This window comes from Haliotis asinina, chromosome 13 (assembly GCF_037392515.1).
Source record: "Haliotis asinina isolate JCU_RB_2024 chromosome 13, JCU_Hal_asi_v2, whole genome shotgun sequence".
Lineage (NCBI taxonomy): Eukaryota > Metazoa > Mollusca > Gastropoda > Lepetellida > Haliotidae > Haliotis > Haliotis asinina.
In genome coordinates this window covers 22,830,694-22,849,743 of record NC_090292.1, presented here as the reverse complement: position 1 = coordinate 22,849,743, position 19,050 = coordinate 22,830,694, and the positions used below count along the sequence as shown (strand labels likewise).

The 19,050-nt window shown below is 38.7% G+C and overlaps 1 protein-coding gene across 1 annotated transcript; it reads left to right on the top strand.

Annotated features, from left to right (window-relative positions):
* Positions 1-6,450: 6,450 nt before the first annotated feature.
* Positions 6,451-17,362, top strand: LOC137260494 (putative mediator of RNA polymerase II transcription subunit 26). Its single transcript, XM_067798169.1, has 8 exons — positions 6,451-6,505; positions 9,550-9,675; positions 11,403-11,447; positions 11,786-11,884; positions 12,853-13,068; positions 14,723-15,058; positions 16,167-16,263; positions 17,282-17,362. The coding sequence occupies exons 1-8, from the start codon at positions 6,451-6,453 to the stop codon at positions 17,343-17,345; spliced, it is 1,038 nt and encodes a 345-aa protein (XP_067654270.1). The 3' UTR covers positions 17,346-17,362.
* The last annotated feature ends 1,688 nt before the right edge of the window (positions 17,363-19,050 follow it).

The following is a 19,050-nucleotide window of genomic DNA, read 5'->3' as shown; positions in this document are numbered from 1 at the left end:
AGGCAACCATGGTCAAGGAAAAAATGACAATACTGAAAACATTACATCGATTTCGTACGGTCATGAAAAGGGCTATGCATGTCTAAAACCGACGGAAATATTTTGATCACGTTTTGGGGAAACTTTTCTCTGTGTAGATGAGAAAAGTGAGTTTAGTATTACACCCCTCCTTTTAACAACTTTCCATCAATATCACCTCAGGCGAACGAACCCGATTCTTCGTCGGCGACAAGGGGAACGGAGAATATCTGAAAAAATCGATCCAAGTCTTCGGTGGGACGAGCAAACCTTTAAACGGTTTGGTTACCCCAGCTCCAGCTCTATATTTAAAACAAATCATTCCCGTTTTTACACGAATGCATTCAACTGATGATTGATCTGTAATAAATGTCTCAGCTAACCTTGTGAATTGCTTCATGCCCTTGGCAAGGTAGTTCAACGTGATGGATTTTGATACACGACCTTAATTATGAGGACACGCGCGTGTCGACACGTTGCTAATATACCTATCTACCTGGGTTATTGACAGGCAGACGGACAGATATTTTAATAGAGTCTCACCTCTTTTGCAAAGTACAAAATAAATTATACTTTAAACGCATATTTATGAGAGCCACCCGCTAAGGGTTGTGAGAGTCTGTATCATCGGGGTGTTCTCTGACAGCTGAAAAAAAATTAGGGGGATTAAGAGATTAGGGCTGGAGGATTATAGTCTGTCACTGAAATGTGTATCTAGATTAAAGAATTTCAAGTGAGATCTACATTGTAATAAATGCATGTTGCATGAAATCAGTGAAATGTCCATTAAATTGAATATGTGTACATTGCAATGTAAATATTGTACATATTGTATATTAATACTGAAACTGCATGATGACTTAATGTATGAAACAATATTTTGTCAGTGCCATATACTCGTGGAATAAAATATCTTGAAGTGATTAATATCCTTTACTGCCTTTTTACTGCAATGGTCCTGTGGGGGAGCGGTCCTGTACTACCTACAAGTGTCGAAATTGACTATATCTAATCCTCCCATTGAATTTCCAATTAGTCCTTTCAGTCACGGCCCAGTGCACATTACAGTTTTGAGCTCTCTGGGACCAAATCATATCAGCATCCTAAGTCCGGGGTAGTCAAGTGGTTACGCAAATACGGGGTAGTCTGGGGTAGTCAAGTGGTTAAGCAGTTCGTCACGCAAATACCGGGTTCGTTTCTCCACAAGAGTACAATGTGTGCAGAGTATTTTTAGTGTCATCCGCCGCGATAAGCTTGGATATTGATAAAACGTGCGTGAAAAGCTTCTCATTTACTCACGTGGTATGACACGCAAATGGTGACGTTTGAAGACATACCTTTGACCAGACAGTCTCAAACCTAAACCTGTGGTATCTTGACTCTTGTCAATACATATGCATTGGGTTGGTGGTAAGACAGAGGTGGTCAGGTCACATCACATACTACCGATCTGGACCTGGACCGATCTGATGTCAGCCTTGACATTATCAGATAGCCTGCTCTCAAGAAGTGCAGGGGAGCTTATTTTTCAATTCGCAACTGAGAAAAGAAAGAAATAAAACATTAGATAAAAAAGATATATGGGAGTCTATCAATGTTGATATGGGAATAATAACTAAACAATTATGGCAGTACTAGAACCATAAGAAATAAAATAAGGTAAAATGTATTTGAATTATGCTTCTAGTACTGTCAATGTTCAAACAGCAACAAAATATAAAATAAAATGATTGTCAGAATAATTGTCTTCTGTCTACATCAAGACTGGAAGAGTGACGCGCCTGACGCCGAAGACCTGGGCTCGATTCCCCATATGGGTCGAAAGTGTGAAGTCCATTTCAGGTCTCCACAGCCATGATAACGCAGAATATCGTTGAAAAGACTGATAAAATCCTACATTTACCCACGTTCATAAACCTGTATTTCCGTGGAAAATAACATTTGTGTTAATAAGAATGATACATCTACAAATTATTACAATTATGTCAACACTGCAAAAAATGTTTGTTTCATGTTACACATTTCCTGCTGTTATCCTTTAAATATCAGTCATTCGTTTTCACACTACAGTAACACATCTGATTCAATGACAAGTTGTCACATATCTCGGTGTAAGGGCGTCGATTTCAATTATGCATGTATGAATCATTGAGATTTTTTTTTTTCAAAAATAGGAATTTCAACTATTGCATACGAAGAAATCGGACATATATGGACAGTGACTGTCAGGTTATTCCAAACTCACCTTTCATTGAGATAGCGACATGTAGGGAAGCCTAGTCATTAAAGCGTTCGTTCACCACGATGAAGATCCGGTTTCGATTCCACACAAGAACGCAATGGGTTTAAATCCCTTTTTGGTGTCCCTTGCAGTGATATTGCTAGAATATTGTTAAAGGTGGCTTTAAACACAACTCAATTAGTGAGAATGCGATATCACAAGGGTTGAGATGACAGCTTGGGCACGCATACAGTGGGTACTACACATATCGGGTATATGCATTTTAAGATTAATATAAATGAAGTGAGTTTAGTTTCCAGCTTACATAATGTTATAAATGAGATGGCAGAAGATTCCGTCGGCTACATTTCAGCTGTGATTGGCACACTTTAAAAAGTGATATGCACAACTGACATATTGTTAGTTTCATGGACGGTCCGTTACAGAGACACCGTTGAAACCTGTGGAGAACCTGTGGAAATTAATGAAAAAGGCATGTGTGTTAAGTTGTTTATGAAATGCAATATTGTGATAAAATCTGGAATATTGCTGATTGTGATGCTGACTGCACACTAGATTGAAATATTATCAAATCATATGCATAGCATTTTATAGCAAATGAAAAACGACACAAAACAAAATATTGCATCTTTCACATTGTATACCAAACAAAAATGTTCGCCTACATTTAAACGCATTTCGATTCATCAAGGGACTACTTGTAACGCCAAAGAGACAACGAGTCAGTAACACCGGATGGAAAACAATCTAAAAAAAACACCTAATAAAATAGCCCTGCACAACAGGCTGAAGTTTCATGATTCGACTTGCTCTGACGGCTTTTTGACGGACAGTACAGGAAGAGGAACGTACTGACATTTGTGTGTCCTGACAGCCTCCAAATTTCCATTTGACGTTTCATGCACCGACAGTCTCATCTGACAGTTGACGTTGAGGGATACGGATGACTAAACAGACCGTTATCCCAGAAAGTGTTATCTCAAAGTGTTATCACTGAAGGTGTCATCCCAGAAAGTGTTATCCCAGAAAGTGTTATCCCAGAAAGTGTTATCCCTGAAAGTGTTATCCCAGGAATGATTGTCTAGTGCTGCATAGGAATCTTTGCAGGTGTTCATGGTAATACTCAAGTGGGGGAAATATGTACGACATTCAACATTATTCTTTGTTTGTTACTTGTTGTCTGGCTTTTGTTATTAGAGAGAATTTGGGGAATAAACAATTAATATACAACAGACAATATGCAACATATGTACTGAACCGCAAAAGACATGCCGTACTGATAGTTGTTTCTTGAAGCACACACTTTAGTTCACTCTCATTAACAATAAAAAGAGAGAGGAATGAGTTCAAATTTGAAAATTGTGGTTAACACATTTGCGGGAATAACACTTCATTGCGGGAGTTCACACAAAGCAAATCACCAAAAATGGTATTATTAAGGTACCCTAAAGACAGAATTTTGTGTATGGCCTCTATGGACATAGATGAAAGAGCTGCATCACCTGTGCATGGAATGAATTAACATGATGATGAAGCCCATAGGCTCTCAGGTCTTTGCTCTGCAAAATGCCTGATGAAGGTCAATGTGAGACGTGTAATCATATGACTGAAGAAAACCGACTAAAGGAGCCTGCCATTACACTGATGTAGCCCCACGCAATCAAATGAAACCTCAGATTATGTGTAACAATACGATTATTGGTAATATGTCTATAATATGGTATCATATTATGAAAGGGATTAACTCCAATTGTGATATTCGAGTCGTTTTACTGTCCTTCGTTGACAGATTTTTACAATATGCATATATTTCGTTTAAGTGTTAAATGTTCCCGACACGATATGGCTGAGACATTGCCGATGTGACGTTAAATATTAACTCACTCACTATAAAAGGGGAATCTGTCAAAGATAAATTACCATGAACCAACTGCAAAACGCAAGAAAACAACAACTGCAACAGCACAAAACAAACAATCAGCAGCCACAACAAATGTTTTAGGGTCGCGTGGCTTCAGACATAACAGAATATTCTCTACAATTACTCTAAAGTAAAGCACAAAGGAAATGTTTGATGAACTTTCTAATTTGGAAAGTCCTCTTCAGCTGTAAATCTGGAATTTCATCGACCCCACATGGAGCACCTGCTATCACATCACATTGGGTCAATGTACAATCATGTACACGGACACTTAACATAATAATTCCAACCTACAATTTACGACACAGTTCTCTTTGATTTTAAACACATTTGACCATCCCACACAATTACTGAAAGAACGAGGCCACGCGACAAGTCAAAGGTTATGACCCAACGTGACCTATATCTACACTAGGGGTGTCATGGGGCTGACAGCTTATTCCTTGTGTTTTCAAAGACATTCGTGTCAGGTCGTACTTACTGGAGATATCCCGAACCTCGTACGGGGATCAAAACTTAATTAGAGAACTTTAACTTGCGCTTAACTGTCGACGTTTATGATCAGAAAAAAATCTTCGTCAATTACCGGTTTTCGTTTTGGCATACTTACGTATCCGTATACAGCGACTTCAGAAGAGCACTGTTCTGATCTGTAATGATCAAATCATCCTATAACTGTAATAACAATGTCTTATAGTCACACGAGTCTTCTGAAAAATCGTCTCTATCGTAACCATGCATTATGGGTCACGTAATATCACCATCTGATAGTGATGATACAAGGACCTTTTTGTTCCTATAAGTCATTGTCTACACTACAAAAGCGTCACTAATTTTTTATTGCTTTGATAACTAAATGTTCTAAAGGTAGTTTGTAATGGAGAAAAGTTAATTCTACCATGGCTTCGGTAAATACCGGATTGTGATTATTTAGAGGTATATAATTACGTTATAAACTTCTGATTTTCCAACACGTTATGTGTTTGTTTAAAATCATAATAACGCGTTTATGGTAGAATGGAGATAAAATTACTCTGTTGGAAAATCCGACGTATCGAACGAAATGATAACAAACCTAAATTTTTTATTTCGTTATATACCTCTGATTTTCCAACACATTATGTCTATCTGCTGAAAATATACTTTGTCAGCACGTTTCACAGCAACAGAAATACATATCACTGAACATTGTGGATGTTTAGCTTATCCCGTAAATAAGTATTTTTTTTACCTGAACCGCCTGACTGACATAACCTAACAAAATTATGTTCATTGCTATTGAAGGGAATTGTGTTTCGTTGCATAATATTATATGGGTACTCATGTAGCCTCTTCGTCAAACCCTCCATACCCAAACGCGCTTTATATGACTAACGATTCACAATCGCGGTAATTGCAAGCCCACATTCCACTTTCACACATTCATTGTCGTCACTGTCATCATTTTTATAGGTGGTCGTTCTTTATAGAGGCATTTTGTTGCAAAGGAATATCTTAAACTCCCTTCCTTTGTCTTCTGCCAATGTTGTTTTTTCGAACAGAGAGCTTTTTAAAGGATCTTTTAATTGATTTGTTTAAAAGCACAAAAACACATACACACATACTTCAAAAGTATTTTAAAAACCTGTTTATTCTGCAATAAGAGAATCTCGGGGAGAAAATGCCACCTTGCAAAAATGTCTCTTCCAGGGACATGATATAGGGCGACAGGCCGCGCTGTCTTTGTGTTCAGTTACGCGCTTAATCCCAAGATCTTGTGAAACTCGTGTTGACTGCGCAAAGATAATTACATAACACCTTCACAGCCTTGATGTTTTTACTCTTGATGTTGAAAAACGTCTAACCTTAACCGGTAAATGTTTCCGAAACTAGATACTGTAACTGAATATGGTGCAGTAATATTGCAAGGATGGTTGGTAATGTCAAGTACGAAAACTGGACTAAAGGAAACAGAACCTCGAATCAGTTCGCCAATAACCATGGTGTAAATTATCATTGTCGAAGAAATGCCGAGAGCGGCTTAATAGACCTCGAAGATCCAACGGACCACATAACTGTAACCAGTTAAGTCCCAATCAAACAAACAGTTGGGAGTTCCCGAATGGGTTACACACCCCACGTTCTTGAAAGTTGACACAGATTTAGAAAGCAATTCCAAAACTGCTCTCCCGAATTCTGAGTATTTAGCACCACTTTAGCAAGAAACTACGACATATATAACATACAGATCCCCGTACATTTTGTAGTTTGAGAGTCAGCCTGCAGGACAATGGACTTACTTAGCCGGTTATGTTTTATTTGCCTTATTTTCACGCTGACAACAGGTAAGTTAGTTGTGTGATTTTCGTACATGTGCACAAGAAGCATAGATAAACAGAGAGCATATGCCAATGGTAATGAAGATCGTTTTGAAACTGGTGAAATATGTGCCCAAGGGCTTTATATGACTCCTGACCGGAAGGTTGTGTGTTCTTTGCTTTATTTTCACGCTGACAACAGGTACGTTGGTTTTGTGATTTCCGTACATGTGCAAAAGAAGCATAGATAAACAGAGAGCATATGCCAATGTTAATGTAGGTCGTTTTGAAACTGGTGAAATATGTGCCCAGGGGCTTCATATGACTCCTGATCGGAAGGTTTTGGATCAAAGTACCTCATTTAAAGCCCTGTAACTACTTTTGCTATGTTAAACATGCTATTAAGGAAAAGCTCGCCTTTGGTTTAGTGTCGTCACATTTTAGTAGCGATTCACACACTCACATGCGGGGCCGTTGGGTAGTCCAGCGTTTAAAGCGTTCGCTTATCACGCGGACATTTCTTTGTCTTACTCTTGCATCAGTAATTTCACGACGGATATCTTTCCTGAAAGAGAGACCGAATTACGTTTTCATCCAGAAAAAAAGTTTGATTGCTGCCCCTGGGATTCGAAACAGGGTCTTCGGCATGACACGCGAAAGGTTTAACCGCTAGGCTACCCCACGGTCCGCCGAGCAAGGGTTTAGGAGTAATAATACAATCTGGTGTAATTTTGTATTGCTGATTGAGAGCACCACTCCCAACTCTCAGACCACCAGCAGCTCTCAGTTTATACAAACGGGCTATACAATAGTAACTATGATTGGGTACTCACTGGATACACAGCCCGTCTGACACTTTGGGTAATGCAGAAGGTTGCACCACTTGGGAATCTACGTATTTTCGGGAGGCAGACTTTCTTGGACTGTCTGTGCTGCGTGTAGCGGGGACAAGGGCCCTGAGCTGATGATGAGCCTTTCCAGCCTAATTATCACCAGAACCCACTCTGTTGCATATTTATTTTAATCTATAAAACATATTGACAATAGATATTTGTAGTAACTACAGTACGTTTAGTTTATACAGATCACGCTTATCAGACAACTACATGCAGAAGGAACTGCTGAGTGTTTGGTACCACTTAAAATAGAACTGCTGTCATGCGAATAACCGAAGATTCCAAAATTCAGCTAGCCAGAATTCAGAATCTAGGGGAGGAAAAAAACCCACCCAAAACGCATTCAATTACGGGTGGGTTTTCAAAGGAAATTATACAATACATGTATAAGTTAAACAGAGACTTTGATGATTATATTGCAAGGGAATGAAACATGTTCAACTCCAGGCATAGTCAGTATGACTGGCGTGAAAGAAAAAGGACGGCAAACTCTGCCTACTTGAAAGGAGACTACTAGGTCGGACAAATTTAGAAAATAGAAAAATTCCAACATTTTGCGTAGCAAAGATGGTAAACGGGAGGTATACTGCATATGTAAGTAAAATGAAGACTATTTTGCTACAGAATTGCCAGACAATGCACTTTCAAAAACACATGTTCAACGACGTTCCAGTTGACGCCGTCTTAGCAGTAGAATAATTTGTAGTACGAGGCCTAATTGAATTGTTAAGTCTGCCCACTACTAACATCCTCATTTGCAAGGGCAATAGAGGCTTTAGTTCCAAACGCGTCCACAACTAGCTGTTCAGATTTGCTTCCCTTTGGCAGACTAAACACGTGGTCGAGTGTTCGATTAAAGAATCGATCCGAATATGCTTCTGGTTTGTCGTTATCAAGCCTTGGCTGTGTTTTTAACAGTACCGGCCATATGCTAGACAACTGCATCACTTGTCACAGTGTTCATTATAAAATTGTATGGAGGATATCATATGAGTGATGTGTCATACTTTTCTTATGACACGATTGAATACGTGTTTGCATTGGGTTCCGTTCAAGCGCGAGGGATATACCGAAATTTAGGCACGATTGCAGTAAATATAATATGATATAGGCAGGAACATAATGATCTTTTTATTACCAAAGTCGTCATATTGAGGAAAATAAACCCAAAATTACTTTCAAACATAGGTTTTCTGTTCGTCGTCACCGTCGCTGAAGGCAGAACGCAACGTCATATAAGAAACGCGCCGCCATAGCATTGTTCAAGATGTCACGTCAAGACCATAAAGAGATATGTTGCCCAAGAGCATCGTATGAAAAAAAATGAATCCGAATATTTTCACACTCGTAGCTAATGCATTACAATCCGTGACTTGGAAAGCACGTCCCATTATAAGGAGAGAATATTCACGGGCAGTTTACATTTTAAGTTGTTCACTCGTGACGAAGCGGGCATGGAACTTAAACAACACAGAATATGTATGGATTCAACAGCGTATGTATCTTACCGAATAGCACAATGTTAATTTTGAACTGTTTGAAGCACGGGCATTGTGTCAAAATAAGGTGTACTCGAGTTATGCATCACTACTTACACGAAGCACAAAACGAGTTACATCGTTAACATAGTACATTGATTGGGTCAGCCAATCAGAAGTCGAAACCTTTGTGTGAAGTAAGATACATGTTCATATTATCCCCTTTATCTCTTACAACAATCCCACATCAGAGATGAAAGTATCAGTTGAGAGTACACATGCTGTGCTGTTTCACTGTTGCATTGTGTGCCATTACAGAAATGAGTGTATCAACTAACTGAAAAAAAGGTTGTCCAACTGTTCTGTCACAACATATGGGATGAACCTAGTGGGCGTACCAGTTCACAGATGTACGTTTTGAAACATCCGTTGACATAAACTATCCAAGGAAGTAAGACAAAACTATGCGACTCGACAGAGAATGAAAACACAAGCTCGCTTTCTCAGATGAACTTCAGGGAGGCTTGGCAGCCTAATATTCAAAGCATTCTCGAGTCACGCCGAAGATGCGGGTTCAATGTGTCATATGAGCACAACGTGTGAAGCCCAGTTTTGTTGTTCCTTGTCGTGATACTGCTGGAATATTGCTAAATGCGGAGTACAGTACCCGAACTCACTCAATCACTATGTTTTTCAGGTTCTGTGTTGTCCATGATGTATGGAGGAGGCTGTAGGACGTCCGTTTGCACGATGTCGTGTCCCATGGGGTACAAGAGGGACATGAACGGATGCAAGTTGTGTCAGTGCAGGACAAGCAGTGGTTGTGAGTCAATATATACATTTACGGCACAGTTTAGATATTGTGTAATCTGTGATTATGTCTTTACACGCACACGAGCGGGATGAGGTATATCTGATCATGTGAATGTTTTTGTGCAATTTTATCCACACTTCAAATGGTCTTTTTTACAAAATACGCAACATGTGCATTCCTGTCCTCTTGAACATAGGTTCATTTTGAATCTATTTGAATTTTAGTCCAAAGTTAATAACATTATATATTTGATGCTAACGTTTCATTGTGAGAATGTTGGACATCATATGCTTTTTCACGTATTTCTTTCAGTTTTGAACCTAAATAGACAAACGTAGAGAGTGAATATATTTTAGCTTTGTTTAGATATCGGATGTTATGTGTGCACTCACAGTACGGTTAGAAGTCAGTTGTCGCTCGCTATTACCCTGGAACAGTGTAGATTTCACTCTTACGTTTTTCATCGTATAATTTATGAAAGTCATATGCCTAAATAATATATTTATCCTGCGTAAAATGCGTATGATTGTAAATGCCTTACCAATACCGCCACATTTCCACGTTCTATAAAAGCATGTTAACAGATACCCACACTAAAGTGTATTTCTTAGTATTGATATTACATGGTGACCTTACATATTCACAACTTTGCATGTACCACCTTATTTAATTCAGTGGCTGTTGAAGACAGTGACCACAAATGACTTTCAAAATACCATTCATTACCTCCAATTATTAGATGTATTGCTAATAAATTTTGAAGGTATCTACTACACTTTTTGCCATATGTTGTCTTACTTAAATTGACGTCGACGATGACTTGCCATTTCTTACGTACGCGACATTAGGAGTAATGCAGTTGATTAGTAATGCAATAATGTGTTGATCATATTGTATGCATTACGACCTTCTCAGTGTTGAAGTATATCGTTCGTTTTTGTCATCAAAATTAAGATAAAAACTGTTATTCAGAATAAGAATGTTTCAAGTGGTACAAATGCGACCTGTTCCAGCTGTCTGACTGAGTAAAACGGTAGACGCTTCACGTGATCGCGAACTTTGGGCGGACTTTGCACGTCAATGTCGCGAAACCTGCCAATTGAATACCTCACGATAAACATACTTCACAATTTTAACTTCATATACATCAAAGTTTTAGGCACGTTGTGAGTAAGGGATTGATACAAGTCAGCAGATTATACAATACTATGTGTATGCATCTATTAGGTATACGTATTCAACTCGAAGGTTTCGCGAAACTGAGGCGTCAAGTCCGCCAAAGTTAGCGATCGATTTGATGTTACATCTATACATGAATACGTGTATATTCATCAATAAAGAATGTTGCCTTTACCGAACGAAAAGTAACTTCGGAAAGCTAAAAATGAATGTTGTCTACTTTCGATATTTGGACTTACGGATGACAAGCATTGTATGATTAAGTCAGTGTCTTCAGCAGCCAATTCGCCAACTCAGAGCATACCGAGACATGTACCAATAAAACAATGCTACACCGAATTAGTTTTTGTTTCCAGGTTTAATGTCGATTCACAGAGAACTATAGATTTATCAGATGTCAAGGTTTCGTTATGTTCTGAGCTTGCATGAAGAACATGTTGCCATAGGAATACCACTTTCATCCACTATTCAGTCATGGTATAGCCCTCTGGAGCATGTGTGCCTTCATCTCTGTGCTTATATATCTCTCTTTATGTTATAACTATTTACATTTGCAGCTCAATCATCAGGTTTCCAGAAAGCTGATTATAGACCTGTTATTCGTAAGTTTCAAAGTACACACTAAAAGAAAGAGTTCACAAGATATGATTAAATAATGGCGAGCCATGTAACCATTCGTCTTTAGTAACATGGTTAATATGTATGACATGGATGACATGAGGCATAATAAGATTATGTAATTCGGACTAATTTCATTTTTTATATTGTTCTTTAAAAAAACGTACGTGTCTTCTGTGACTGTCGTATTTTAAATGCTCGTGTTTTTGATCACTGGATTGTCCGGTCTATACTCGATTATGTAGACACAACCACCATATAGCGAGAATAACAGTCAAATAAGCACTTGTCCTAACGCATTTTCCCTTTTTGATTACTTTAGTAATACCAGTTGTTTGCAAAAAGCAGAGTTGCACAACCACGTGCTCTAACGGCTATGAGAGAGACGATAAAGGCTGTGAGACCTGCACGTGTAAATCATGTAAGCTGTAAAATTTAAACTCCTGAGACTGCTTGTTTTGTGTCTGCTTGGGGAACATGGACAGCAACACAATCGCCCACAATATCACAACGACAATCAATGTTATTACAATGGCTTAATAACACAGTAACCACTCACGAGCAATGTTATGTTGATATTCACCAGCTATGCAGCACAATCAATGTTAAACACCAATAAAAAAAACATTACCGTGTACTTCCGCAATGTAACATATGTCATATTCTGGATTACAGTTTGGATGTTTCTTAGTAAAGTACAAATTCTAGTGCTTTTTGAGATGAGTCCCATCCGGGATTCGAACCTACACTTACACCCTCAGGCACCTAATCGCCAGAACACAGCCAATCACAAACAGCCGATCACAATCACAAATGGACACAGCCCCGCAAAACAAAGTAGACGCCCGTGTTCGAGTGACATGGTTGTATTTCAGACTGCACAGTATTTTACTGTTGTATCCTAGTAACGCTTTAATAACGTTTGCAAAGTTTTGGTCAAATCTATATTCCCAAGTGAATACATTCTTTTTAATGGCGGCTTATGCGTGTGTGTTTGCAAAATTCCATGTTTCCTGATTTCCACGAACGTTCATTTGCCAAAGTTTTTAATATTTGGAAACAGTTGTTAAAATTAACGAGCACATGTGTTCAGTATTTTTATAGCATCTCGTAAATAAAATCATGTTTTCGTAGTGATGCATAATTCCAGGATTATTGAACTTATAATAAAAATGTCAACACTTTATAATTCAAACATTAAATTTGTTGTTATATTTTGATTTTTGGAGATTATAGTTTATATTCTGTCTACTTATCAAGCTTCACGCTTTCTGTGTATAGCTTTGAAAGGTTTATTGCTCCCTTGGTGTATTAACTTCTGTATAACCATGCGTTTTTCTTCAAGCTTCAAAGAACAGCGACCTTAATGAGCTTTTATATTTATTTCAGCAACGGGAACAAATGGGAAAATAATTCTTGGAACTTCGGGAAATATGGGAATGATGAATAACATGGGGAACATGGGCGTGATGAACAGTATGGGAGGCTGGGGGAACATGGGGATGATGAACAATATGGGAAGCTGGGGAAATATGGGAAACATGGGGATGATGAATAACATGGGCATGATGAACAACCTGAAGAAAAGAAAGAGAAAAACGAACAGTACGTGTAGTTATAGTTCGTTGTGGTGTTTGTATGTGGTTTTAAAATAGCATTTGTCATACCCTAAAATACTCATTGTGATATGTTATCCTTCTCCCTTTCCTGTTTGTGTTGTTTGATCTGTTATGACGGGGTTTGCGCAACTGCCACATTTATAAAACAATACTCACGTTATTGTGTCATTTCTGTGTGTTCCCATTACAAGTGTACATATGTGAGTATGTCAGGTGTTTCGTATACGTACTGTCGCAGTCAAAGGGGGATAACTATGTCAATACAAATAACATGAGTATTTCAAATGGGTGTGTAAACGTAAAGTTCTAATCCCCAACATGAAGCAGTGATTATTCTTATGTCTTTTCTACTTCACAATCATTAATTCTACACATGGACGTTTATGCAAATGAATATGAATATTGCTGACGTCTTCTTTTTGTTATCTACGTGATTAAGCCATGTATTAGCTTGTGAGTCATACTAAGACAAGTGAAATGGCTGTAAGCCTTTTCTTGGCCATATCGCCCTAAAACTCTATCACCATTAAACCTTGCCACATGAGCATTCTGGAGACAGTAACTTTGCTCATAGCAGGTTTTGGCCTTTAAAAACTACACATGCAAAGGGGTCTGAGGTACTTTGTTAAAAAATCTTCTGGACTTGAACTTGTCAAGCGAACATACAGAAAAAAGGTAATTCCCATGTATGAATTATATCCACGCAACTATATGTATGTGTGTGTTTATTTATAATGTATAAAACATCTCAGAATGTGATACCACACCACAGAAAAGATGATGCAAATTAAGTTTCACAATATCACTACCTCAAATGGTCTGCTTAACGTCCCTTTAATGCCTCTGTGCCTTTACTACTTTACTGTGCCCTTACACATGTCGGATGAGTAAGGGGGATTTTATTGGTGTTTCGTTGCATTTATTTTTCATTACTATGAAACACTCTTTAATCTGTTACATTCCCAGTTATTAACATTCTGTAAGAATCTAACATAACTTTCATACTTCAGTGCGCACGTTTAAATGGTGTCCTCGTGTGGTCTTTAACAAGTAACAAAAATATACCAAACCCAAAGTACTGCTGTACAGTTATCTTGTGACAGTGAAGCCAGTAAGTGGACGTGTGTATACTTGTGCAGTTCAATGTACGTGTTACACAACTGCTGTATTTCACTCGGTGTGTTTGTGTGTCATCTGCGTGTATACTGGTACCGGGTGCGTGGTTGGTTTTATGTGGGCAAAGACTTTTAATGTTGTTGTTTAATATCACCATTATTACGTTGTTAGTGACTTCCTGATGCCAGTTTTTCAAAACTTCAAAACTGTGGTTAATCTGTGCATTTCACAGTATCTTCTGATTGAAAATGTGCGAATAAATAATCAATTTTGATCTCGTTTGAGACAGTAACTTCATGATATCTATTTTCAAAACATTAAACTAAACTAATGTGATACAGTACGGGTCGTCTGAAAAAATACTGTATAATCACATATAGTGATAAACAACTGTAAAAGAACCAGAAAAATTGTGACATATATTGTGTATATTTTCTAGAATGTACAAGTCAGAGTAGGTTGGCCATCACTGGTTTCGCAATTCATATATTGAACTAATGGTATGTTTCTTTCCTCTTTTCCAGATTTTGGGAACATGGGAATGATGAATAACATGGGGAACATGGGGATGATGAATAATATGGGAGGCTGGGGAAACACTGGGAACATGGGGTTGATGAATAATATGGGTGGTTGGGGAAATATGGGAAACATGGGAATGATGAATAATATGGGGGGAATGTCCCAGTGCCCCATGCTGTCGTGTTTCAAGAAGTGTTCTATGGGATATAAGACCGATTTCCGAGGATGTCGAATCTGCCAGTGCAGATCCAGCTTCAACTCAGGAATGGGATTCAACTCAGGATTTGGCTTCAATTCAGGGTTTTCAAGTTTTACGATGAACTCTGGATCAAGCTTCTGTAAGTATGCAGATCACTCAAAGTGATCTTCAAAAATGAGTGATTCAGTCAGTTTAGCTTTGTACCGCACTCAGCAATATTTCAGCTATATGGTGACAGTCTGTAAAAACAAGCCAGTGATCACCAGCATGAGCATCGATATGTGCAACTGGGAACCGATGATGTGTCAACTAAGTCAGCGAGCCTGACCACCCGATAACATTAGTCGCCTCCTACGATGAGCATGATCACCCTCTATTGCAAGCATGGATTGCTGATGGCCTACTCCACTTGTATCCACATTTACTTATATCAGTAACAATCTCTGGAGTCTCGTGTTGTGATAGTAGATCGAATAGCGTGATACACCATTGAAGGTCTGGGTTAGAATTGGTCTTCAGCAACCCGTACCCGTCGTAAAGGGCAACTAGCGGAGTAGGACAGGGTGGTCAGGATCCGTGACTTGGTTGACACATGTCATCGGTTCCCATCTGTGCAGATTGATGCTCACGTTGTTGATCACTGGATTGTCTGGTCCAGACTCGATTATTTACAGACCGCCGCCATATTGGTGTAATGTTGATGAATACGACTGAAGACAACAAACAACCAATCAAAGTTTAAAACAAAATCACTGCCACTGTATTGCTAGTGAGTCCTAGTCCTTGAAGACCTCCTGGGCCGTTAGATCAGACTGTGTATTACGACTTCTCTACTGGTTAGTGGATACATGGCTCATTAAGGAGAGATAAGTGTGTTAGAGTGAGTGAAAGTGAGCTTGATTTAACTCAGCTATGCACTGGAATGACTACATCGCGGATTCCGGATTTATGTATGAGGAAACAGAAACATCCTTATACATAACCCTTGCCTGGTGTTCTATTGGTCAACGTGACACCGCTCCTACAGTTCCCCAAGAAGAACCAAACAACAATCTCTCACTCAGGGCCATGGGGTTACCTACCAGTGAAAACGTTTGCTCATCACGGCTATGACCCATGTTCGATCTCCAACAATTGTGCAATGAGTTAAGCTTTAGTCACGCCACTGGCCATAATGTTGAGATGAAATATTGGTAAAACTGGTGTTTAGCGCACATGCTCACTTCCTCACCATTTTTCCTCGACAGTGTCTGTGCCATGTCCAATGGGTATCCCGAAGGTCCGATGCTACAGGGCCCCATGTCTTAACGCTAAATGTTTCAAATACCCCATGGCGACATGTGTGTAAGTATTCCCTCTCTCCTTTTTTCTCCAACTCTCTCTCACACACATACATATTATGTCTCTATCTCTCTCTCGTCTTTACACGCATATATACACTATGTCTCCTCCCTCCCTCTCTCCTTCACACGCATATATACACCGTATCTACTCTCTCTCTCTCGTCTTCACACGCATATATACACCATGTCTTCTTTCTCTCTGTCTCCCCCCCCTCTCTCTCTCTCTCTCTGCCTCTCTCTCCCTCACCCTCCCTCTATCAATATATATAGACATTACTCAATGTCACGCTGCATCCATTTTCAACAAACGAACATTTCCAGCAGGCGGAATAATATTTTTGCTACTTTACAAAGGTTTCTGCGTAGTTGATTTTGTCATTTACGCCTATTGGAATATGTTTTGGCCGATTGTCGAAGCAGGTTATCTTCTCCATGGGATGAGTGCATAAACTTTTTAAAGATATTGTAACAAAGCAACCTGTATACTATTTACTGGTAAATGTTAGTTCCGGTATAGTGCACTATTCGACGTAATACAACTTCTTGTATCAAAAATGAAGCAGATTCTGCTGATAACATCAGCGATTGTAGTTTAACCAGTAGTTTACATATACAGTTTCCGAAAATCAGGACAGCTGGTGGTCCGCTTTAGGGGTGATGTTGAGTCACCTATGCTTGCACGTCTAACGAGATTGAGTGGTCAGGCTCAGAATGGTATTGATCCATACTCACATTGTCAATATATTATTAGATATTATAAAAACAATTATAGACTGATTTCACAGAGTGTATACACAAACAGATAAACCCAAACACAATGTAGACTATATCGGGAACATTGCATAACAGCATCTGTGATAAATGTATCCTGTCGCAAATATTCACGCTAATGGGTCAAAAGTATTTTGAACCACCTCCAGTATCAATATTGGAGGTGATTCAAAATAATTTTGAGTGATTCTGTACAATAATTCCCAATGTCAAATGGATTTAAAGTATACATTTCTTTTCGTCTCCAGGGAGAGCTATTGTGGAGGCTGCCATGCTGCTTTCTACCTCAACAAGAAGAGGGTGTACTGCTAGTGTGGAGTCTGATGGTGCCTGTTGCGACTAATTGCAACGCTCAATACACTATTATGTAGTAGCGCATATGATTAATCATGATATTTGCTATATTTTCTTCGCAAGTATTGTTTGTTACGTATGAACATGTCTGTATTAAGTTTTGGAAAGTATTTTCCTCTGTTTTGCTAACATCATATGATTGCATTGGGTGTCGAACAAATGCGCCGTCTTTATGTTTGTTAAAGTTACATACTACCTATGAAAATATTTTGGTGGAATCAAGGTATCTAAATTGTCCATGTAATAAATTGTTTTTTATCACGCTTTTGTGTTACGTTATTCTAGATATGTGTGGCGGATGTCTTTGAAAAGTGAAGTCTGGACCAGACAATCCAGTGGTCAACATCATGAGCATCGATCAATGCACTTGGGGTACGGTGACATGTGTCAGCCAAGAATGACCACCCGAATCCCAGTTGTCGCCTTTTAATTTTTGGCATGGTTTGCTAGAGATTAACTCTAATCCGGATTGTGGAAAGGAAAGACAAAAAAACTGATAAATTGGTTCGCTGGAAATGTTACCAACGTTACTAAAACGTAACAACGCTGAAAGAAACAGCAAATATTCTGTGAAAATCCCCATGGATGTATACATTAGTTACTGAATCACAAACGCTAAAGCCACCACAACAGTCTTTTAGTTTTAGTTTGAACTTTAGAGTTTAGCATGACAAAATGCAACTGAGAATGGATAATGCAGACATAAGATACATGTTACAGTTTAAAAAAGTGCAACTATTTTGTATGGGAATTTTTTTAAAATGTGCAGTCTTCCCAAATAGTAATGTACAGTCGCCAGAGAGTTCAGTTATTTGAAGCTGTGGCTGCCATATACATTGTAACTGAAACATTTACAAGAGCTGCGTTATAAATCGCACTACAAATAAACATCAATGTGACTGTGGTCTGTAAATGATCGAGTGCGAGTCCAGACAATCGAGTGTGAGTCCAGACAATCTAGTGATTGACATAAGATACGACGACATCCAGTCCACAGATCATACTACTCGCAATTTGGACAATCGTTGGTGGCGGGATATAAATTCTACCCCGGATCCTAAGAAGAAAATGTTGGAGAGGTGTGTGACTATTTTACCCCATATTGACTCTGCAAATTCTCTTAAAATATACAACAGAGGGGACGCCAAATGGGGGAGCGTTTCTGGTTTTCACATCCATGAGTTTGCGAGAGCGACTTATTGTGAAACACTTGAATTTATAAATTTGTATACCTGATCGGGAAGAATATCATGAACAATAAATTATCGATTTGAAAGATATAAGTCAGTGTAGTGGCAGTAACACATCAAATTTGCATGACAGAATTGGATAGGATTCCAACCACAGACTATAGACTGGTCGCCCTCTGCTACAACGGTGACAGTCCATACAGGAAGCAAATGTACTGTAAGTCCAAATGGCCCCTAGTCTGGTGATCTAACTTTAGTTGTTGGCGATGTATAGCCCATGATTGTGTTGTGCAAACAGTGTTATCAGTTTTACCTTTACACACTAGTTTTAATGGTAAAGATAATCTAGTTGTGCTACTGTCCAGGTTTTTTTTATAATACACATATATTGTATTTCAGTGTTAAATGTTCTCGTTACGACATGGCTGAAATATTGTCGATGTGACGTTAATAATTCACTCACTCAATCACTA